Source organism: Camelus bactrianus, chromosome 11 (assembly GCF_048773025.1).
Source record: "Camelus bactrianus isolate YW-2024 breed Bactrian camel chromosome 11, ASM4877302v1, whole genome shotgun sequence".
Taxonomy (NCBI): Eukaryota; Metazoa; Chordata; class Mammalia; order Artiodactyla; family Camelidae; genus Camelus; species Camelus bactrianus.
The window spans coordinates 20,875,552-20,899,749 of NC_133549.1; the positions used below are offsets into that span (position 1 = coordinate 20,875,552).

General features: G+C 47.8%; 2 protein-coding genes across 7 annotated transcripts in view; one reads left to right on the forward strand and one right to left on the reverse strand.

The window, feature by feature from the left end:
* DOCK1 (dedicator of cytokinesis 1) overlaps nt 1–24,198 on the reverse strand; it is a 484,307-nt gene that overhangs the window by 247,425 nt on the left and 212,684 nt on the right. The gene's annotated exons all lie outside the window — the stretch shown is intronic.
* The window catches only part of INSYN2A (inhibitory synaptic factor 2A), a 59,373-nt gene that overhangs the window by 17,568 nt on the left and 17,607 nt on the right, over nt 1–24,198 (forward strand). For 4 of the 5 annotated variants that reach the window (XM_074373401.1, XM_074373403.1, XM_074373402.1 and 1 more), the window contains 2 exons: nt 1,876–3,067; nt 23,004–23,075. In XM_074373401.1, the coding sequence (XP_074229502.1) occupies nt 1,881–3,067; nt 23,004–23,075 (1,259 nt within the window). In that variant the 5' untranslated portion in view covers nt 1,876–1,880. The remainder of the gene's footprint in view (nt 1–1,875; nt 3,068–23,003; nt 23,076–24,198) is intronic. The other variant, XM_074373405.1, reaches the window with a different exon arrangement.

The window sequence follows — 24,198 nt, forward strand, 5'->3', positions numbered from 1 at the left end:
AGGGGCTCCAGGCTTCTCTCTCCCCCTTCTCTGAACCAGCACGCCCGCTGGCCTGCAGTCCCAACTCAGTAAGGACTAAGGACATGGGGAAGTGTCCTGCCTCGGTGTTGGCTGGACACCTGAGATATGAGAACCAGCGAAGACTCAGGGGTTGGGTAGATCAGGCTCCTGCTCCTGCCTGGATGCCTTCCTTGCTGTGTGATCATGAACAAGTGACACAACCTCTGTGAAACCGCTTCCTCCCTGAAGTGCGGCACATGGCACTGAAGGTATTAGGTCTGGTCCTCCGGTACCAGCAGAACACCTTGAGGCCCACACACCCACTGGCTCCTGGAGTGGCAGCCCCGAGTCACACAGGGCCTACGGCATTTCCCAAGAAGTGCTCAGGGAGGCTGTGTGCCGGGTTCACAGGCTCCCCCATGACAACACGAATGGTTTCCGGACAGCCGGGTGGGGCAGAGCAGCCCGAGCCTGTGCTGGTTCTGCTCCAGTCAGTGCCCTTGCCTCTCCTGGCCCCTCGCTCGGACGCCAGGGCCCTGCACACCCGAGATTCCTCCCATCTGTTTTCTTCTTGAACATGGGGGGCGGGGAGGAGCGAAGTCACAAACAACATACTTCACTTTATTTTCTCGCTTTCAGTTCCACCCTCAAGAAAGTTCTTCCATGTGCAGTAAACAGCTGTGAATCTGCCTAATAAAGTGAAGGCATTTTACCCACTGGTATTCCCCCAGCGCAGTCCTTGGCCACCTGCATCCTTTTAGTTGCAGTTAATAATTCAGCCCAGGATGAATTTGCATGATTAACATAAAGCCTTGTGATTTTATTTTCTTTCAGGATTTAAATCCTGAAACCACCACCACTGTGTTCATTTTCAGAGGTTGTGATCAAAACACAAAACTTGATTCTAGAATGAATCATTTCTTAAAAAAAAAAAAAAACACAAAAAACAAAAAGTATTTTCAAATACTGCTCTCCACAGAATCAAAGAAAAGAGTTGCTAACACAGACTTTGGAGATGCAGGGAAACCCGTGTCTTTTCTCTGGCTGGTGTTAACCCATCAGAAGCAGAGATTCATCCTCTACGGTTCTCCCATAAAGGAGCATGGCCCACTACCCCATGACATCCACATGGCTAACATACAAAGATTTTAGTTCAGTTCCTCATGGCAGGGCTCTCCATGTTTATCTTTTTTTTTTTCCCCAATAATAAATTGCTTTTAAACATTTTTTTATTTTGGGGAGAGGGTAGGTAATCAGGTTTATTTGTGTATTTTTTTAGTGGAGGCGCTGGGGATTGAACCCAGGACTTGTGCTCATTAAGCATGCACTCTGCCACTGAGCTATACCCTCCCCCGCCACCCCGGTTATCCGATCGGGCACTAGAGTTCCCAGTAAGTCTTTGAGAGAAAATACCAATTCTCTTGGATCCCAATAGTAGATTAATCACGTCATCCAAAAAAAAAAAAAAATAGTAAAAACGCAAACCAAATAAGTTGCGTTTGGAAACCCATCTGCCTCTGAAGTGGAGATGTGTGTGTGAAATGGCAATTTGCAGAAGCGGCAGCATCGTTGGGTTTCTTGATGAATATAGTAAAACAGGTTTGTCTAATGGGGAAACATGCATTACTATCAAAAGGAAACCGAGTGTATCCCACACGGAGAAGGAAGCAAGCTTTAATATCTCAGAAGCATTTCAAGCTGTGCCTGCCAGCGATTCTCCGCCTGTCTGATTTTCCTTAACATAAAGGCCGACCTCACCTGTTTAAAAATAATTAGGGAGCCGGCAGCAGTCCTTCTGGCCAGAAGCCGGTGCTGCCCGTGTTTGCATGCGTGTTTCCACTGCACTGACACGTCTGTTGCTGTTTCCGAATGCAGGAACCATGGTCAGTAAGGAAACCAGCAAATGCGTACTCACGACGGCGGCGAGTGAAGTGGAGCCTGCCGCCTGCCTGGCCCTGGAGATGAAGTATGCCCTGGATCCCAACCGGCAGATTAAAAAGAGGAATAAAGCCCTGCAGGTGCGGTTTAAGGATATCTGCGAGGCGCAGAACGAGCAAAGGGACCCGCAGCTCTCCTCCGGACAGCCGGGGGGCAAGCGGGAGGCCAAGCCCGCGTCCTGCCGGGCCGCCTACCGCAAATACATGACGGTGCCGGCTCGGAGGTCCATCCCCAATGTCACCAAGAGCACAGGCGTGCAGACCTCGCCAGACCTTAGAAAGTGTTACCAGACTTTCCCCCCGGACCGCAAAAAAGGGGCTCTCAACAGCATCCCTGCCGTGGATGCCTTTAAAAGTCAGAACAATGGGTTTGTGGTAGATGAGAAGGAGAAGACTGAGGAAGGGGCCGGGGAGGAGGCCCGGCCGTGGGGCGCGGGCCGGGTACAGAAGACGACGGCCTTGGTTTTCCATTCTGACGAGCACGTGGACGCGCTGGACCAGTCGGCCGGGGTCAACTGCGCAGGGCCATGCAAAACCCTCGACCTGCGCCGCTGCCGAGACGCCCCTCCGCAGAACTCCGCGCGGCCCGCCTCCCAGGAGCTGGAGTACCAGCCGCACGCAAAAGCAAAGCACGACAGGCCGACCCCGGACACCGACGAGCCCGCTGCGCCAGCCCCCGGGCGGGTGTTTAAGACGGAGGTGGCCGCCGTCTACGCGCCCGCCCTCAGCGCTCAGGCCCCGGAGCGGGCCTTGTCGAACTCCGCCCCATCGAGCGAGCTGTCCCTCTGCCCCGCGGCCGACCAGCAGCGGAGGAGAGCGGCGCCGGCCAACGGGCTCCGGGCCCCGCCGGGCGCTGCCGTGACCTGCTCGCCCCCGACGCAGTGCCTGTCCCCCGAATGTCGTGAAGCGCCCCTGCAGACCCAGGCCCTGCCGGGGCAGGAGCACCAGCCTTGTCCGACAGCGCTCGCTGTGGGCAAAGAATGCCAACAAATCGTGCCTCATACGGAAGTGGTCGACCTGAAAGCACAGCTGCAGGTGATGGAGAACTTGATCAGCTCGAGCCAGGAAACCATCAAAGTGCTCTTGGGGGTCATCCAGGAGCTGGAAAAAGGAGAGGCCCATCGGGAAGGGTATGTATGTTCACGATTTTCTTTCGGTGCTCTGTAGGCTCACCACCCTTGGGGACCACCGGTAGCCCCCAAAGCCCAAATCCACAGAGGCTAAGCCAGCATTTCTGTGAACAGGCTGTAGTCGAAGGACAGAGCAAGTTCAAAGGGATCCCGGGTCGTTTATGCCGCTAGACCTCCTTTGTCCTTCCCTGCAAGGTTTACGTGTCGGTTAGCGTCACCTGCCTGGCCTGGCACTCAATAACTATATTTTCAATGAACTGGTGGATCGTTCCTTTTTATCTCCCAGGGCTATAAAGGTTTATGATATTGATGAAGGATAATAGGTAAGCCAGTCAAAAATATCTAAGCAAGAAGCCACTTGCCTCTTAGGAATCACATTACGGAAGAGAAAAAAAGAATTATGGCATTCTGAAAAGTAAATGCTGACTTGCTTATGCTAACTAATTGGAGTAACACTGATATTCTGCACTATATGAGGTTTTATATTTTATAAGCAGACAATGTTTTTTCCCCTTACTTGGAACTCACAGAAGCAATGCCCATCATTCAACAAACCTTATCTGTGTATGATTAGGAGAGAGACACCTTTCCCCAGGAGCTGCCCTGTGTGTCCAGACGGGCAGCAGAGAGAGGGTAACAGCCCGTACCGTCTGCCGTTGATAACAGATGGCTGAACTTTGTTTCCCGTCTCTTGAACTGGAAACTGTGCAGCAGCAAATTTAACAACAAATGACCTCAAGATAGGACATGAGTCTTGAGCCCCTTAGCTGAGAAGGCCAGACGGTGTGCTAGGCTGACACAAAACAGGCAGCACTGAGCTGGGTCCCCGCTTCTCGAAACAGTGTCATGGCTCACTGGCCTTTGTCTAGACTGCCGGCCATTCCCTTCCCCAAAACTGTCTGGATTCCCTCCAGCCCATGTTCTGGAAGGGGCGCCTGAGGCAGTGCCCTGTGGTCTCCCGTGATTAGCACCCTTCAGCCTGTAGGCTCCTACCCCTGGCTAAGTGAGCTGGCAGCCAGTGCAAAGATAAGCCAGGAAATGCACTGCCAGGGCAGCAAACCACCCCATGCACAGGATTGTTGTGGCTGAGTTACATCATGTTTGCATGTTGTAAACAATGGGGAGAAGAGAAACTCTATGTTCCGAGGCAGTGGGTGAGACTGAAGTCCTGGCCCCAGAGGCAAGGTGCCTGGTGCAGGTCCTGCCCTTGGTGTCTGGCTTCTCCAGCTCCGTGCAGGTTGTCCATGTACAAAAGGAGTTAACCCCCTACCTCCTATGACCTAGCATTGTTTGTAGCCGAGATTATTAAGCAAAAAGTGTTGTTAGCCAATCACAAACCAATCTAATAGTAAATTAGTAGTAACCTAACATTACAGAATGTTTTCAAAAAGGCTTTGCTCGATCTTGGGTTTACATCTCCATTTTCATCCCATTTCATTCATTCAGACTTGAATATATACAGAACCCAAAGCAGCTCACTAAGGGGGGTCTGTCAGGGATTTGTGGATTAGTAGACCACGTTCCCACAGAAACAGTGAAAGTCCCAACAGGGACCCATCGCTGACTTCAGTACAGCTGGTAGTGACTTAACCCAGACCAGGACAGAAAGATCCCATCACCAGGTGGGAACTGTAATTCAACAAATAGCATAAAGCCAAATGCATGGGCTAAATAACATGCATCTCCTGGGGGAGGAGGGGGTTGGAATAAACAGCGGCATGGGATTGAATACCCACAAACACCCCATGAAAGAACTGTTTTCTACGCATAGGCTCCCGCTCACACTATTAGAACAAGTGTGGAGATTTGCTTTAAATGGGACTCCTGAGTCTTCTGAGACTGTATCAGCTACAAAGTGGTTCTGAGTTATTAAGACACATCGAGGTGGGAATTCTGGTTCTGAGGACTTGGGCAAAGGCTGCACCTCATTTCTTCACCTGTAAGTAGTTGATCATCACCCGTCCTGCAGATGGAGGGTGAGGAAGGCAGGGGTGACCTTCTCGTGCGTTGAGCCCAGGGCCCAGGGTGACCTCGTGCATTGAGCCCAGGTGCATCTGAATAGGTTGGTGTCTGCTGGTGACATTGAGTGTTGCCTCCCTGGCCCAGCAGTGTTAGGGTCTCGGGAACACTAGGTGGCCCCGTATCTGACTGCAGAGGGATGAATGCACCCCCACACCCTCAGCACACAGGTGGTCCCTGAAAGCCCTGAGCTGCTCTGTCTAATGCAGTGGCCACATGTAACTCTAATTACAGTTGAAAATTCAGTTCTTCAGTCACATTAGCAACATTGCCCAAGAACCACATGTGGTAACTGGCTCCTACACAAGACAGAGAACATTTCCATCATCACAAAAACGCCTTCACCCAGTATTCCCAAAGTACAGTGCCTGGCTCCTCACCGCAGATCAAGGCAAGGATGATCTGACTCAAAACTCAATCTCTAGTTCAGCTGCTGTCGCACAGGACAGGTTCACAGTAGACAGGCAAGTACGTATCTGGGTGAACTCCCACATCCGTTCCTAGGAACCTTCCTTTCCACTTCCCTCTCTGAGCCCTGGGACTCAGACAACAGTGAATCTGGTGGTTTCAATTTCCCAGGCCACCTTGAAGGGGACCTGTCTTGTTCAATGCGCGGGGCCATCAGTTTGCCCAAAATTCAAATTTCCACCACGCTTTTCCATGTCAGAACATAGGAGGAGACAGCAGCCTCAGAGGCGGGCAGACAGGAAGCAAGCCCCATCGTCATGCCTTGCTGAGGCGTCTGGGTCCAGCGCAGGTGGGGGAGGGGTGTGCCGCTGCATCTTCAACACTTGGCTCCTGAGGGAGGGGGAGGAGCATTTGCGATTTCCATGGTATAAATACTGCTCTTGCGGCCAATGTCAGCCAGCTCACAAAATCCTGAAAATGGAACCTTCTGCTCCTCTGAGCACCAGACCAGTCCCCTGAAGGGCATGCACTAGGACGGTCACTTTAAAAGAGGAATTCACAGGGCTGATTTTATGCACTCGATCTAAGCTGGAAAACAGGAGTTTTAGTAGCATGAGGAATTCACAGGGCTGATTTTATGAACTCAAAGCCAAGAAATGTTATCTTATCATTGCATCTCATGGTAGAAAATAGGAAAAGTCACTTTACTTTATGTAGATGGTTATACAGTCATTATGTAACGTGACAAAGAATTTCATGACCAAGTTAAAATATTGATGGAGTTTAGCCTAGAAAACACTCTAGAGTTTATAAGTTATCAACCGTGGAGAATCCTCAGAAGCTGGGTACCATCTATGTCTCTCCCCACCCTCCACCCCCAAATTAGCAGGGAAGGGTCTGCTTCATACAGAATTTTACCTGCATTAAGAGGAGTCTCGGGGGTGGGTGTAGCTCAGTGGTAGAGTGCATGCATAAGGTCCTGGGTTCCATTCCCAGTTCCTCCGTACACGAGGGGTCCAGTGAGGACAGGCATCCTGTGTGCATTTCAGAGCTCACGACTCTGAAAAGAAGTGACACGTTTTGCCCGCATCCACACTGCACTGCAGGCTTGCGCCTGGCCTGGTGAGGCCATGGGTCACACTCGCTGAACTTGGCTTAGTGTGGCCACGGGCAAATTACGCTGGATGTATAACTTGAATAGAACTTCTCCCCACTGCCGAGCTTGTTCATGCAAGCTCACCGTCGGGCCGGCACGGGCTGCGTTACTGAGTTAGCCAGGCAAGCTCTCTGCGGTAGTTCTCCACACCGTGCACAGGAATACCTGTATCACCAGCCACGACCGGTTTCGGTCGCTTCCAAATTATTTTTCATAAGAGATGCTTTCACTACTCTCGTTTGCTTGTATAGACTTCTGAAAGGCCTCGGCAGAGCACGTTTCCGGCTTAGGCAAGTGACTTAATCTCAGTGAGCTTCACTTCCATCTTCTATTAAACAGAGATGGTAGAAGCTGAAAGACGATGTCGGCAGAGGTCTTAACAATAACCAACACGCAGTGAGAACTGAAGAAAGGACATATCCTAACAGGAGCATTTCAGTAGGGCACCTTCTATAAGCGGCAGATGTGCAAAAAGTATTCAGGATCGTGCCTTTTTAGTCCCTTGTAAAATGTCCGGGCAACCCTCTGCATGCATGAATGCCAAGAATTATCCTGCTGATCTCAGTGCTTTCAGTATTATTCTTGTCTCTGCCTAAGAAGTTCAGGGTCACCCAGGCTATCTAAGTAAGTCACTAAGGTAGTCACTGAAGGCTGAGAACTGGGCAGATGCGGCACTGAGTTTAAAACCCCAGCCAATTCTTGTTAGAGTCGTGATTCCCCAGAGCAGCTGTGGGTGGCTGGGCAGGAGACCCTCTGACCCAAGGGTGTGGGGCTGCAGCGCTCAGGGTGTGCTGTCACCAGCCACCCAGACGTGGCACTTTGGCAGGGAGACGGCTGCTGACTTCTGAGACCGTGGCACCCCACACGTTCAGTGTCTTGAGGGGTTCACTGGCTGGTGACAGCCCAAAGATACTCTGTCCTTAAGAGAAGACCCGAAGACACTATGAGAGGCTTTACTCGAGCCATCAAGCAAGAGGGCAGGGTCTGCCTCTGCCCAGAGTGAAACAGGTTCTTTCACAGGTTCGGTCTCTCCCAGCATCTGCCAGGTGTCACCTGCAGGCTTGGGTGTGGGCGGAGGAGGGAGAAGCCATAGAATCTAGGCCAAACCGGGCCCTTAAATGTAACCAACAGGCAGGGATGAAATCATGAGACTCTGGGGGTTTTGTACTGAGTCACAGCACATGTGAGACCATCACATAAGAGGAGAACACCCTAAACAGCCAACGAGCCCATGGAGCCGGTAGCTTGCAGCAAGGGCTATCAATCCAGTGAGTCAGTCTCCCCCACGGGGTCCTAGTCAGCCTCCCCCGGAAAGGGATTTCTCCACGGCGGGAGGCCCTGTTCTCCCGAGTCCGAGAAATACAGTGATAGGAAAGGAAAATTAGCCACGGGACTCCCCTGACATCAGGGGCCCTTTGAGGACAGCATTGTCAGCGGCTCTGTGGGCCAAGGAGATAAGAGTAAAGCTTTGAGGGGCAGCAACGAGTTAATAACACAAACCCGGCGTGGCATCCTGCAGTCATGTTTCCTCAACTGTGTTTTCCTTCTCATCACTGAAACAAGAGAGGCCGCTACAGAATGGGGGAGGGGTGCCTACACGCAGAGATGGGGGCCCAGGCCGGCAGCACCTGTTTCTCGGAAGACCTCGAGGTCGGTGTCCGACGTAGCAGAGGGCTGCAAACGTTTTCTGCCAGAGGCCGGAGAGTAAATACTTCAGGCTTCGAAAGCCATGTGGTCTCTGTTCAAATGATTCAGACCTGCCACTGCCTCGTGAACACAGCCGTATACAACGTGCGTACGAGCGAGTACTGCCGTGCTCACGAAACTGGACAGAAACGGGCACGGGCCACTCGGGAGCTCCGAGCTCCCGTTACGTGGGCTTGTAAATGGAGTGACCAGTTACTCAACTAGAAACCCAGTGACAATATGGGTGCAGGACAATCCCACATGGGACTCCCTGGAGACAGGTGGATGGTCCATTCATAGGTTCACGAGGCTTCTACCAAGAGTCTCCTAAGTGTTGAGCACTGTGCCAGGTAAGGAGAGGATACAAGTCAAATCAACTCAGGCCCCCTTTGAAGGGTTCATAGGCCACTGTACAAGCCTGCACTTAATCGTTCATCAGCCCGTACGGCCATCAGGATCTTACTCTGCCAGGGGAAGGGTGTGTGTCCTAAACACATATCTGTAATTTATACGTGTATACACACGTGAATACGGACAGCCTTTCGCTAAAGCATGAAAAAGGTCTCGCTCTCCCAGCAGCAGTGCGAGGTCATCACAACACGTATTTCTACGCGGCGACTTGCTCTCCCCCAGACAGTGATGCTGGTGGACAGACATTACAGACTTGCTTTACCTTATGTCCTGATCCTGACAGATCACTCAGAACCAGGCACTCCTCAGAAGGACCTGTCAGGGGATGAGAAATCTCTCTGAATTTTCTCTAATTATCCATGCCCAAACAGAATAAATACTGCATCGCAATTACAGAGGAAGCAGGAGAGGACGGTTTGATTTGTTTCAGTCACAGAGCAGAAAGAGCCCGCAAGGAACAACCAGGCGCCACTGCAGCAGCCAGAGTATGAACCCGGGAGCCGACGAGGCCCCAGCGTGGGGCGAGGGGGCCCGACGGTGGGCACCCCGAGCCCCCTCCCGGAGCCGAGGGGGGTGCTGGGCGCAGTGGGCGGTCCCACCTCAGGCCGGCCGGGCGCCCTCTAGAGGGCGCCTGCGTTGCTTTTGCCGAAACCCAGACACTTAATGGAGACCAGGGTCTTCCACCTGTGAGCGGGAACGGCCGCATTTCAAAGAGGGGAGGGGGGCTCCTCTGCGGTTCTGCAGATGATCCCCGTGGGTCGTCTCTGGGATGTTGGGCGCTGCCCCCCGGGTGTCTGGCACAGCGCGTCACAGGACAGAGGGCGTGGGAGCAGCAAGGGGAGAGCAGCGCGTGGCACTGAGCTCGGGAGCAGGAAGGCTCTCCGCCTGCCAGGTGCACTCCTGCCCCTCTGCGGCCCCTATCTGAACGGGATGAGAATGTCAGCGCTACATTTTCTAATGTTCCTGATAAATCAGCCTCGGTGTCTCTGCACATTTGTTGTAAACCCGAAGCATCGTGACACACTGCAGCCAGTGGGCTGAGGCTGCCTCCCGTTCCCGTGGTTTACTCATCTTCTGGGAACCACCCGGGTTCTGCAGCGAGCCGGTCCTGAGCGGGCGACTGTGCCCCGGCCCTCGGCCCCACCTGGGCTTGGGGATGGTTGTGAACCCCTCCAACCTCAGCGTCTGGCTGTGTGTGTTAAGAAGCCCCGCCTCCTGGGCTTCTCTGGGAGATGAAATAAAATACTGGGGACGAGGCTCTCGGCCCAGGGCCGTGTGTGCACTCCAAGTCATGTCCTTCCGAGTGCCCCTGTGACCCAGAGGCAGCTTCCAGGTGCCCCGATGCAGGGAGGTGATACAGGAGAGCCAGCGTCAACACCTCCAGAGAGCTTTTCTCGTTGGTCTCTATGGGCAGGGTGATTTCCAAGGATCGGGAGGGGCTGAGGATGACAGAATGGAGACATCAAGCTTTGCGGCTGTTTTCAGAGGAATGTACAGGGAGAGTTCACTTGGTGTCACAGGCAAGGCAGCTGATGTGGAGTCAGGAAGCGTGGGACTGTTCCCAGCTCGTCCCAGCCTCGCCCCTCTGAGCTGCACGTTCCCACATGAAAGAAGGACAGTCCACATGAGACAAGGGGCTCCTGTCTGACCTAAGAATGAATTCTCCAGAGATGTCCATGAACATCATAATTTCAGCCACTGCCATAAAATACATACAGAAGTTGAAAGAGAGAGAGAGAGAGAGAGAGAGAGAGAGAAAGCCACACAGCCCTCTCTGCGGATGTCTGTTAAGAAACGCAGAGTGGTCCCGCGGTTAGGTTCTCTTTCTCCTCCTGACACTTCTTCCCTCCCTTATCTCTTCCACTGCTAAGCATGCGGGAGCTGACCTCTGTCCTGGAAGCTTGCAATCCTGTGAATGGTTTTCAGGGGAAACCCCCCTTGTTTTCTTTTTCTTTCCTAACTAATGGATTTCATATATTTGTGATAAAATAGTCAAGTTCTAAGCCCCAGTGTAAGTTAGCCTCCTTTATGATTTTGAAATAGAAGCACACATCATACTCTCTCCGGCATTCTTTCCACTTCACGCACAGGGCTGCGGTGAGTCTTTTCTGTAGCTTATATTTATATAACGTTATAACTACTATTTTTAAGTTCTTAAACAATAATAAGCCTTTCCACCCCTAATATGAAAAATGAGGCAAATATATTTGTGAGACTACAAAACACATTCCAAATTCTTGCTTTGGGCTTCATGTAGGTATCACACGTACTTGAAAATGTAATTTAAATAATCTTCCTGTGCAGAATGCCAAAATAGATTTCAAATACCTCTCTAGCCTTTTAAGTTGGTAGGTGAATAAAAGCCTCACCACTGAGCCACTAGGCAATTCAGACACCCCATTTGTAGATAAAATGAGCAATTCAAGGCATGACATGAACGTTTATGGAGTTTATGGATTTGTGTCCCAGAATTCGGATTAAAAAAAAAAGAGAGACGAAATGTAAGTTCTACTTTTCAAGTACTTTTTTAAAAAAATCTCATGCAATTTCTGCTAAGCTATGCAAAAATGGTTTGAACTCAATTTCCCATTGGACCTGGAGGACAGTTCCAGTGAAATGAGTCTCTCCAGGCAGGGCACCCAGCGAGCTTATCCACTTGGAGCATCCACAATATGGTGGCCATTCTGCATTGGCTTATTTAATCCCCAGAATTACCCTGTAAGGTAAGAATTATTTCCATCAGGAAACTGAAGCTTGGATAGGTTAAGTTAACATCCCCAAAGTCAAAAGGCTGGGGATAATAGGAAAGACAGCACTCCCACCTGGACCTGTCAGGTCCAGCACCAGCCTCTCCTTCCTCTGAAGATGGGAAGCTTGCTCTGTCCACACAGATTTTCAAAACAGGCATTTTTGTTGCTACTGCAATTCTGGGTTCTTCCTTCGACTTGAAGGGGTCAAGAGTCTCCTGCAGCCAGACCTGGGAAGGCCCCTGTGAATTTATATTCTGAAGAAAGCATAATTATAATGCGAGAGGTAGCAGAAACCACCTTTGAAGGGATCCCAGGAATAAAGTATGTTTTTAAGGACTCATAATCAGTAAAAGGAATCCGCTCTGCGAGGTAATTTCAGAAAAATCAAAGCTATTGATCTGGGAAGTCCAGGGACCCACATTCATCCATGAGTACCCTTCCTGGCAAAACCACTTCAAAGCTTTCACGTACCATCTGTCCTGTGACCGCACGGGCCCCTCAGGCTCCCCCTTAATCAAATTCACGTCCGAATTCATTTGAACAAAAGCCTTGAAGGAAAGTTGTTAATGCCCCATAAAAACAAGCCAGTCTGTGTTTTAAAAGCCAGATTTGAATGGACATTTATGAGAAATGAGTTCCTCTAGGTAGAGACAGTCTTGAAATGGGCATATCTTGACCAGAAACTGAGTAAAAAAAATTGTCTGTCAATATCTCAATGGTTACAGCACCAGAACATCTCCCCAGATAAGCATCTCATAATTGGACATGAAGAATTTGCTAAATGATGACACCAAAATGCAAAGGTTTTAATCTTCAGCCACACGCGCTCTGAAGCACTGGTTTAAAAATAAGTCTAACGTCAGGTTTGGGGAACAAAGACACAAAAACTCCTGAAGAGCAAGTTCTGATTTAAAATTGTTAACTAATCTGCTCTGAAAAAAAAAATCAGAAGAAATTACAAATCAGAGATAAAAGCACTGTGGCAATTTACCATTGGAACCACCGCCCAGTGCACAAGACTCCTGCTTTCAAGTTCAAGTCTTGGCACATTACGTGACGTGTGAGAATCCTCGAACTGGGGAGGAATGCTGACCCAGAAAAAAAATCTGTTTTAATGCCGCAGACACATTCCCATTTTCATTCTAGTTTGGTAGCCAGTGCCACCAAATTCGTTTTCATTAATTTTCAATAAATTATAGCTTATGCTTTATCTCTCCTCCAGGAAACAAGTTAATCAACTCAGCCTCAGCTCAGCCCTCAAAAAGCGGTTTTCTTTATTAATAGCTATTCCTGATGCCCTACGGGGCGAGGGCCTTTTTTGGTCATTATTGTCACCATTCTGCAACTTAGTGCCTCCTTGATTTCAGGAATCTATGAAAGAGGCTGCAAGCTTTGCCCTGTTTGTAATGTAACCAGGCAGTCTACACACAAAATAATAATGACTCTCTGCCCTGAGTTTTACCTATTATGACTTTAGATTATGGAAATATGGTTATACAACAGTAAAAAAAAAAAAAAAAAAAAAAAGTCTTGCCCTAAAAACAGTGCTCATCTCTGTCTCTGACCAAATCTGCATGCCCTTCTGACAGTACTAATAATGACTGTGCAGTAAGACTAAGAATATATCCCGTCGTAAAAGGAAGGAGGCAGAGAGCTAGGGCAGGGCCTGGGCAGAGGCAGGGATCAGAAGACGGGCCGGCGGAGGTGCAGGCGGCTGAGGGGGAAAGCAAGGAGGCCAGCTGGAGGAGAGGCCCACAGCCTTGAGTCTTCCCACTGGCTGGCATGCTGCACCCACCCCCCATTTCACTTTAATTCTCTGTAATGAAAACAGGCCTCAAAGGCTTTCCTAACAGCCAGCGCCTCCCCAGAATTATAGTGTCCCCACGTTTGGGGAGCTGCTGGGTCCGCTAAAGTTAATTTGTCAACACCGTCGAAGGAAGCCACCGACTTCATTATTCATAGGCTGTGTCTCAGTGAAACTTGTTCACCAGGTTGCTTCCGAGATAGAGCAATGACATTTCCCAGGGGTGCAGAGGGGGCTGGTTTAGGTGCAGATGGAGCCATTTACTTTAATAACAGAGTGTTGGAGGCAGAAGATGACTGGCCTTTTCCACTTTGGGGAAACTTAAGATGGGATAGTGGTCATACTTGTAGACAGAGGTTTTCCCCTGATCCAGCTGAGATCATCACAGAACTGACCACCCTGTTCTCCTTCTCAGAAGCACAAGGGTAGGACGTCTGTTAACCCAGCAGAATACTCAGGCAGGTTCTTTATTCAGTTTTTTATTCATTCATTCATTGCCTCATTCATTATTCATAAAAATGTTTCTGGAGTACTCACTACACTTCAGCGTCACTCCAGTGTGAGCCCCAGATGTTCATCAGGGAACAAATACCCACGTATCTCTGCCCTCAGGGTGCCGACATTCTAGGCGGGGAGACACACTGAAAGCAAAACCGTAACTCAAACAGATGGCATATTCCAAGGTGGTAAGTGTTGTGGAGAAGTTTCAAGTAGAGAAGGGAGGAGAGCACTGACTCTAGCAGCCATTGGTGGTACACACCTCCAGCCCTGCTCCGCAGAAGGTACCAGACTACCTGCTGGGACTGGGAGGACAAATGAAGCCGCGTCCATGGCCACCCACATGCTCTCAGCCACAGGGAGAAAGACATGTCTATGATATCATCAGTGTCCACTGTCTGGAAGGGTGCTGGGGATATGCCAGAGGCTGTGCTGGGCTGCCCAGGAGGGAACGGAGGAGCTGGTACAGACCAGGGATGTTGGTCCGAATGAATGAGCACAAACCTGCCCCATAGAAAGGGAGCTGCTTTTCAAAGTTAAGCAACTTATTCCCTTTACGTACCAGCAATTCCTTCAGCTTGGAAACGTATGTGGTCTAGATTTCAAGTGTCTTGAGGACAAGGGCTGTGTTTTATTCATCCAAGCAGCTGCTCCCAATGCACAGAACTGGCACACAGGAAACATCCCGTGAACTGAACACGCACACATGGCGAAAGCCAGTCACTTATTTTGGCTAATTTATAGCCAAGCGCTTGAAGGTCTATAAGTACAACACTACGTGGAAATAGCCAGGATTACTGAAAATTACCCTGTGTTTAATAAGCTCACAAGGGAGTCTGTATATAGATCAAAAGTCCACATCTCAATTCCTGGAAAAAATTAAGTCAGGGTAAGACAAATGGGAAAATCGCAAACTATAAATGGGCTGTGCTCTCACACGTCATTTTGCAGTAATTTGTTTAGACCTCAGCACAATTTCCAACAAGCCACAATCATACATAGTGTTGGGGTTCCCAGGTCAGCCCTCAAGTTGTCTTCAGCTGAACTGAGACTCAACCAGACAGTACTGCAAACTCCAACAATCATGTTCATAGAGGGATTTATTCCTTCTAACACGGGACTTCAATGGTGCCAACCAGAACAGCTCTTGTTTTATACAATGGCCGTCTGGAACATTCCTGTTTAAATTCAGGAGGATCATATGAGTGTGTGCAGGGAGAAGTATCTGATGTACTTCAATCTCAACAAGAGATTCCTTTCCTCCAAAAAGAAGTCCTAGATGAACAGAGGAAACCAGTAGTCAACAGGCCTGGCCTTACTGCCTGACCTACCATCTACAGACGGAAGGGCAGAAGGGAGAAATCAGGGTTGGATGACGACTGCTGCCTAAAGTTCTCTAAACACAAATGATGCAGCGATTACAATACAGAAACGCCAGTGCAGGCACTGCTCTCCCATAGTCAAGGGACTGAACGGGAAACATGGAAGCGAGTCTTTTAAAGTTTTATTTAAATGTCAAGTAAGAGCTGCCAAATTCCGCTAGAACAGGGACTAAACCAACCCTCACAGACCGACTGAGACAAAGTTATCTTCCCAATGAATTTTGCTTTTCATTTGCACTTGGATTCATCCTTCCATGCATCCACAAATCTTTATTGCCACCTCTCCTGTGACTGCCACGCCAGATGCTGGCTGGGCAAACAAAGAAAAACACAAAGCATGGCACCACGATACCAAGTGGTAGGCGCTTTGGTGGAAAGTCACCGAGAGCTGGCCAAAGGGCACCTGGAGAACAGGTGACAGTGCAGAATACCGAGAAGGCTTCAACAGTCAGACATCCCCAAGGCAGGGGGAACCAGGGATGGCGCAAAGAGCTGGGGGTCCCTGTTAGTCTGTACTCTTCAAAACACAACCTCAGGTATTTTTTTTCTTTCCATTTTATATGTGTGTGTGTGTATATATATATATATATTTTTTTTTTAATTGAAGTATAGTCAGTTTACAATGTTGTGTCAGTTTCTGGTATACAGCACAATGCTTCAGGCATACACCCTCAGTTTTTGAAACAAACACACTGCTCTGTCGACTTGGGGATTCCTGGTCCCTAGTGAACACAGAATTGCTCAGCCTAACATACTAAGTCGGCCACTGGCTACAGAACGGCTCCTCTCAGCTCCGGGGAAGAGGAGACCCGGCCATCCGTTGCCAGTGAAAGCCATTCTGCCTTTTATTGACCAGTGGGTGTTCTTGGCATTTGTTAGGAAAATCGACCTCATTGTTTTTTAACAAACTTAAGTTGGATGTTTCCCAAATCCTGACACTTAATAGATCAAGTAAATAAAACAGATATGGTTGCATTTCCATGCATATAGGGGTAAATTCACGTTAGCCTTTAACCAAACAGCTGATATAGGAGATAATTACAATTCCAGGGAATAATCTGGCCAATTCCGAGTGTGAATTTGGACTTAGGACAAAGCCAGAACTACCTCCAGACGTGGCCTTAAAACATACAGGGAGGGGGGTCACTGAAAACAGCTGAGTTTGACTATTTATGAAATTTCATTTCCCACAACAAAAGTAGAGGTATCACTTTATGCCTCTAATTAATGTCACTTTGAGACATTTAAGTGGGAAAGCCCTTGAAGATGCTGACATAAATGATGGCTTAGTTATCAAGAAGGGACAGCTGGAGCACAATCCTGGGCTAGGATGCAGAAGAAAAAAAATTGGTTTTTGGCACCCAGTGAGAAAGCTGAAAGAACAAGAAAGATCAAAATCAGGAGAATAAGTTAAAGTGCATAAAATTATCCAGAACAGACATCATGCTGTTTTCTCTCTTTCTCTCTTTCTTCCTTCCTTTTTTTCCAGCAACCACTGTCTTAGCAGAAGGCCTAACACATACCTTTGATTTAATTCAAAGTGACAACCCCAGTACCCCAGGTAACCAGTATTTTGAAGACCCCATTTAAAGGATCAAGCCCTGATTTTAATATTACACAACATGTCTTTTGCTTTTGTGCTTTTAGAAACTCTAAACTGGCTGAAAATCACCATGTCATTTAAAAGACCAACAAATTAGCACCAGGGCCACTTGCCCTGGGTGCCCTGCACGGTGCCCCGAAGCAGAGACAGAGGAGGGGCCCCTCAGGGTGCGTGCTAACACACCAGTGATGCTGGTTGAGAGGAGAATGCTTTTTTGAAATCTAAAACCAAACACTCCATTTACAGTTCCCCAGGAATGCCAGAAGAGAATTTTCCATGGGGAATTTAAGATCTTATGGAGAAAACAGTGTTGTGGGTCATGGCAGGAGAAATAGCACATTAAAGTCAATCTAATAAATTCAGTACTCATAATTACCAGTCATTACCATAGAATTATATCCTCTTTCCAACCATGTTTCTCTGAGATGCTTATAACTTCGTGGGGCTTTGCTTCTGATAGCAGGCACTGTAAGACACATTTTTTCCCATTCCTGACATTTTCACCAAACAATTTGGAGGGAGGGGGGATGGAGACTCAGAGTTGTCAGTCCCCGCTCTCCGGCCCCATCTTCAAGGTCTCAGAGACACTGAGCCACTTGGATATGTGGCCAGGAAGAAAGCTTTCGTGTGACCTTTCTCTGACATTTCACAGCACCCACTCCTACCACCCAGGGCCTTGCTATCTTAGATCTCCCTGTGATGAGTCCATGAAAAAGCAGATGCCGCCTGTCACTCCTGTCCCCTGCTCTCCATCCCTGCCTCCCAGGACACAGCCGTGCTACAGCTCAGGATGAAGCTGGCAGGCGTCCTTCCTCCTTGATGGTTCCCGTGGCTTTGTTATAAAAACCACCACACCTGCTCTGCCCTTTGCCTTCCCTTCTTTACTTTTGTTCTTTCAGTCCCATTCCTCGTCACCTCTTTTGCTGTTGATCTGCAGTGGAAATACCTGAAGACTTGCAAACCCCAAGTTGTCACCAATGCTGTCTATTTCATATAAATGTACAAAAGTATATTTTTATCTTCAGGAAGTTTTGATAATGACAACTAAAGAATTGGAGCAGATTCAGCAGAAGCTGAAGGTAGCTAGAAATCGATGAACTGCATGCTGAGCCAAACTTGAGAATCCCAGGCCATTAAGGAACGGAGGACCCGATGTTTTCTTTGAATGGGGATGCCCCAACTAGACCTCCACACTGTCTTGGATGAAGGACACTCATCATACTTTCTTTAAAGCACAGCAAGGTCTTGTGAAGAAATCTGGTTCAATACAGAGCAGAAGTGGAAATGGCTCTCAAACTGGACTCCACCAAAATTACTTTGTAAAATTAGCTTGTCCAAAACCTTCCGCTTTAACAAATCAAGGACAATTCCTCCTCTGCTCATTCCACAAAGTCCATGCTCTTTTTACATCCATATTAATTTCATAACTCGTGTCTAGTCTCTTTTACCTACCACCCTGACCAATGAGTGCCCAAAGGGGATCAAGCAAGGAGAGGGTCAGGGCCCCAGAAATGGTCCCTGGGTTACAGCTGTGATCTGGAGGGATGGGGGGCAAGAGAGTCAATGGAACAGAAAAGACAGCACCTTGGACGCTTAGTGCTGTCCTTGGTGCTGAATGTTAGGCTTTCCCCCTCCCACCCACCCCCACCCCCTAAAATACGTTGCTGAGACCAGAAAATACTGACAAATGGCACCTCACAGCAATGGGGTGATAAACATCAGGTGCTGCAAAGATCATGTTTACAGTGATTAAAAAGAAAATCCCTGTTTCCAATGAGCATACTTATCATTGGGATCCACAGATCCTTTCATACTAGGAAAAAAGTGAGGACCAGAGCTTTTCATAATTTATATTTTTCATTTGCTTTTTGCACTCGGCATTTTTTTTCATTAGATTTGTCTGCTACTGGACTTAATATGAGAACACAGAGACTGACTGTATTATTTGGTTAATAAATTAATGTTAACCAAACACCCAGAGTGTAACCAGGCATTGTGACAGGCGCAGGGTTACAAACCTATGTAGGTATAGGTTCCTCAAAACAGAAGAAAAGAGAGCCTTACAGAGGTAGCAGTGAACGTGCAAGACAGAAAATTGATAATTTTTGATCAAGATGGCCTTCCTCTGCAGCTTTCACATCAATAATCTAAGCTCTCTCTTCTCCAAACTTCTAATCACAAAAGACCTCTAGCCCCGCTGTCCATGGAGAAGTATCTGCTCCAGCAGTTAGGTTTTCCGTTTGCTCCTCTTTGTGACAATGGCAATCCGGAAAGATAATCATTCCAAGTCTTAGCTTTATGACTTGTTTCCAAGCGAGAAGGAAAAAAATAGGGGAAATTCCATAATAGCACTTTGTGTTCCCTATCCTGTAGAAAGAACTTATCTGTTTTGTCTGTATTTGGAGAACACAATCATTCAGATGCTGCAACACAATTATTAATGGGACCATAAAATTATCAGCGAGGCCAAACCCTGCATCTTGGAAGCCCCAAGGACAATTAGATGGATTATTAAAGCAATAAGCACAATGGATTACAGAGTTTAAGCCCTCTATTCAGAACACCCTCATGCTTAATAAATTGTGGCAGACATACCTCGATTGACAGTAGCTACTGGAGGTAGCCTATGACTTCACCACATGGTTAGTTTGTCCACAAGGGCAACACCTTAACTTTTATCCACAATCTAATCTCTCATTGACATCCATTTTTATAAACTACCTCTTTGGACTCCAAACGTTTGAATACTTTAAAAAAAGAAAGGTTGTAAACAAAACCCTGGAAACACCCCAAGAACCCTTCATGGCAACGAGATCCTGAAAATACTTCTCACACAAAGTGAAAACATGACTGATCACCAATTCTTCCTTTAAATTAGCTTTAAAAAGAGTGACCACAGCTATGTCTCCCTATAAAGTAGACATATGACTCCTTTGCGTATTCTCGGCCAAATCATACTGCATCTCAGGACTGAGTGAGTTAGGTTGGGCTGTAAATGAGAGAACCAAGAAAAATGAAAATGAATGAAAGAGACATTACAGAAGGAGAGGAGTGAGAGTAAAAGACAAGAGGGAGGGTGTTCCACGTTGTTCGTTCATCCATATATGAGAAAGCCTCTACAGGGGCTTCCCAGTAAATTTAAAACAACATCCAAAGAGTCTCCTATTCTACGTGATCTGATCTGTCTCCCTTCTCTCCCCTGCGTTCCGTCTATTCCAGCCACACCAGCCTTTTTTTTTTTTTTCTGTCCTGCAAACATGTCAACGTCATTTCCATTGAGGTGTTCACCTGTGATGCCCCGTTTGCAAAACTTGTCCCTGGATCTTCAGATAACTGACTGTTCTTTCATTACCATCCAGGTCTCATTCCAAATGCAGTGTCCTCAGTGTGTAAACCAAAGCCACCTCTCGGCAATATCTCCTTGACACGTAGCAGAATCCAAAGCCATTCATTTCCTCCTTCCTTCATTCACTCATGTGCTTATGTGTTGCCCGTCTGGCTCTCCCACTCGGCTCTAAGCTCCATAAGGACAAGGACTCTCTCTCATTCCAAAATGTCTCCTCAGTAGCCAGAATGAGGCCTGACACTTAATAGGCACTAAATAACTATTTGCTTACTGACTGTAACGGGGAAAGAAATGTGTGCTTTCTACAAAGTGATAAGAATAGTCTGTTCAGAGAGGGCTGAAAAAAGAAAATTTATAACAGAAGAACTCCAAGGTCCTGGAAGAGAGTCCTCTTGTGCATTTCATGGGCCTGAAGCCTTTGTCCCGTCACTGCTGGATTCACTAACTGTCCCCAGCTGCCAGTTACACATAGTGCAGGATACTGGTTCCAACGTGCAAGCGGGGCATCACGGAGCATCCAAAGCCTGGGGTCTAAGAATAATGAGATCCCGGACCTGAAGTGTTACTGTATTCTCCTCTGCAAAATGAGGTAGCATAATTAATTTGAGGACTCGGGCTCTAATGAAAGTGAGACACTTGGGAACTCCAAGATGCTGGGCAAGGAAGGGCAGTTGGTGTTGATGAGGTTTGATGGAGATTTGCCCCGAGGTCTAGAGCAGGAAGGTTCTACCAGTGAGGAAGTCGGGCTTTCCTCAGAGCCCAGTAAGGGTCCTCCTCAGACAGTATGGTTAGGAAATGCCCCTGCTTTTGCCTGTTTTCTTTTAAAAGCCTGACCTTTAGCATGTGGCTAGTGCACCTAGACCACAAGTACGTATCCTCTTCGCTGACTGGTGGTTATTAGACACCAGTGCAACTCCCGGGGGAGCAGTCCCTTCCCTGCAGCGCAGCCATCGGCGTGACTGCACGTTCTGCAGCAGACACATCCCTGTGAGGACATGTTCTCGGGGACCATGCTTGTTTCTCTGTACAAAATGACCGTGGTCAGACCGGGGCTTAGGACCGAGCTCTAGTAAAATCAGTGGGGTGGAGAAAGGACCTTTTATATGTCCCAAGGCATGGTGGGCGAATGGAAACCGATGTCTGACACGGAGGAACCCTGCTACGGTTTCGACAAATCTGGAGACGGGGGGGAAGGTTCAGGAGGGACGTACTCTGGGGGCCAGTCATCAGGAGGAAAGGGTTCAGGAAGAGAGGAAGGTGGAATGCACAAGCTGCTCCCTGCTCCCCTCCTGACAAAGCCTAGGAGAGAGGAAAAGACCCCAGGTGGGCACCCCAAGGTACCCAATACAGAAGCGATGGGAGACAAAGGGCAACACGAATGCAGTGGCAGGTGATTCCAATCCTGGCTCAAATATAGTGGGTCACAGGCAATGACTGGCAACACTCGGGGGCAGAATTTAGTCACTTGATTAATCAATGAAATGCACAGAACTCAAAAGTCATGGCCGAGTTTATCAAACAAAGCTCCCTGGGACCACCTGGCATGAGGTGGAAAATCCTTTTGTCAAATGTTTATGTAACACAAAACATAATGAGGAAAACAAAAGTTATTTTCCATTCAAAACCCATGACGCATACAGGAGAAGTGTACACAGTGCAGGTGATAAAAATATCGACTGTCGATGTTGACAGAAGACCTCTGGGCACTATGATCATGTTGAGTCACTCAAGAAATGTAAATGTGCCCCCAAAGTGTGCATAAGCCAACTCAGATGGAGGCTCTTCTCTGCCACCAACTTAACAGATTCTGGTCATCATGTCTGTCCTTTAATACACAGTAATATTCAGAATAAATATGCCAGCACATTAAAAATATCAGAGACGAAAGGCCAGCCAAAGTGGTGGATAAAACATTGTGTAACTCCTCGAGATTAGCTTCTTAGGGTGACTGGGCCAAGAAGAGACATACTCAAGAAAATCCTCTCAGCAAACCTCTAAGTCTCTACAGCCTTCCAGAATATACCCCAGAAAATACTCTGAGGTTATTTTTTTTTAAGGGAGGAGAGTCTGCATCCCCACCATTCCCCCAGAAATGTCTAGTCTCACAGGACCAACAGAACTCACCAGAGAACGTAGCCGGAGAAGTGTCAGAAGGCATGACTCTGCAGTGTGACACTCTACCACACAGGGCAGCAACATTTCTTCTCCAAAGAGCCAGAGAGTGAGTATTCTGAGATTTGCAGACCAAGGATATTATAGGTACTTACGTAAAAATTTTCACTATTGTTTATTATCAAAATTTTAAATTTCATTTATGGACACAGACATTTTAATGATATTAGTTTTCATGTGTCCCGAATATTATTACTCTTTTCATGTGTCTTAACCATTTATGAACGTAAAGTTCAATCTTAGCTTGCAGGATCAAATCAAGCCAAGAGTGGGCTTCGCCTGAGGGCCAGAGTCTGCAGACACCTCCCCTAGCAGGCGAAGAAGCGGTGGGGCAAATGCAAGCCATCAAGTCAGCATGAGGGGGGTGGTTTCCCCTCAGAGTTTCTTTAGAACACCATAAATATAACGCTGCATTGAAACATCCCAAATTCTCTCTGCTTGTAACAAAATCGGATTATTTACTTCATCCAGTAGCTGTATGTTCACATCCCGGATTTAATTTAAATATCTTAGCTGCAGAAGTCGCATTGGTTGTATACAGTAAACGCAGAGACAGGAGCCGAGCGGGAAACACATTAATCAACTTCCATTTCCATGATGAGCCGTGGCATTGGGAAAGCATCTGATTGGAGGTGTCTGCTCTAGAAAAGCCCGCGACCACCAGCCACCACGTGTAATGCTCTCCTGTTCTTATCTTGTAGGCTTTCATATCGGACTGGGCAAGACACAGCTAATTGTGACACATGCAGGAACAGTGCATGTATTATCTATAGGTATGTTAACATTCTCCTCTTCCCACTTTTTTATTATGAGTGACAAATGATGTTTACCCACCAATGCAAGACTCATCTGGGGCCATGCTGGGGTGATTCTATCAGACAAAAAGTAAAGAGCCGTGCCTGACCATAATTCTAGGCCACTTCTAACTACCCAACCCCAGGGATAGAGTCATGGGATGAGGGAGAGCTTGAACCGTGTCTCTTGCAAATGCATCTTAGAGGTTTCAAAAACTGGTGTACGTTTGATGGCTTGTTCCCGCAGAATCAATAGTTGTGGGCGCTGTACTGTGTGTTCCAGAACAGCTGGGATATATAAGCCCTTCAGATGGTCCAGATCAAAGGCTGGAAACCACACTGTATATGCCAGGAGTACCAGAGGAATCAAATGTGCAGTTCATTTCCTGGGAACGCACCAGGATGGTGGCATTTACATCCCTTGGGGCACCATCCCCTGTCTGGAGCCCTGCGGCGGGTCCTCGTGTTTTTCAATTTGAAATGGGTTTAGATTACGCACATCAACACGAACGCAGCAGACTCTCGACAGGCAACAAGCATGTTTGGCTTTTGGCAATAATTTAGGATTTTAAGACATGATCACAACCTTCAGAAATGTTACTGTCTTTTTTTTTTCTTTTCAGAAATGTAATTTTCACATATAAAATATGAGAGCAATAAGAGATGTTATGATTTAGTTCATTTTTTAAACTAAGCCTGAAGAACAATTTTAGTTGATTTGCCAAAATATCAACAACAATAAAAAAAAAACCCTGCACAGTTATACATCTGAAAATGTGTGAAGGAACCCCACCCGCTCTCAACCAAAAAATACCTTGTGAAGAGACCTTTCAAGTTATCACCCTCTTATCAAGAAGGCAGAGACAGGGAGAAGGTATAAATGTCTTTAAAATGGCAGGGAGCTTAACTCCACACATTCCTGGGCCCGTCACACTCCAGTCCAGACAGAGCATCCCAGACTGGGCTCCAGGGTCTTTAAAAGCAGAGTTTAAAGGTCACCTGGTGACCTGGTCTAGTTGTAGCAGAAGAACCCACAGGGCAGAGCTCTGGTACCACCCCAGCACAGTCCTTCCTACAGAGGCCCTCCACCCAGCTGACACTG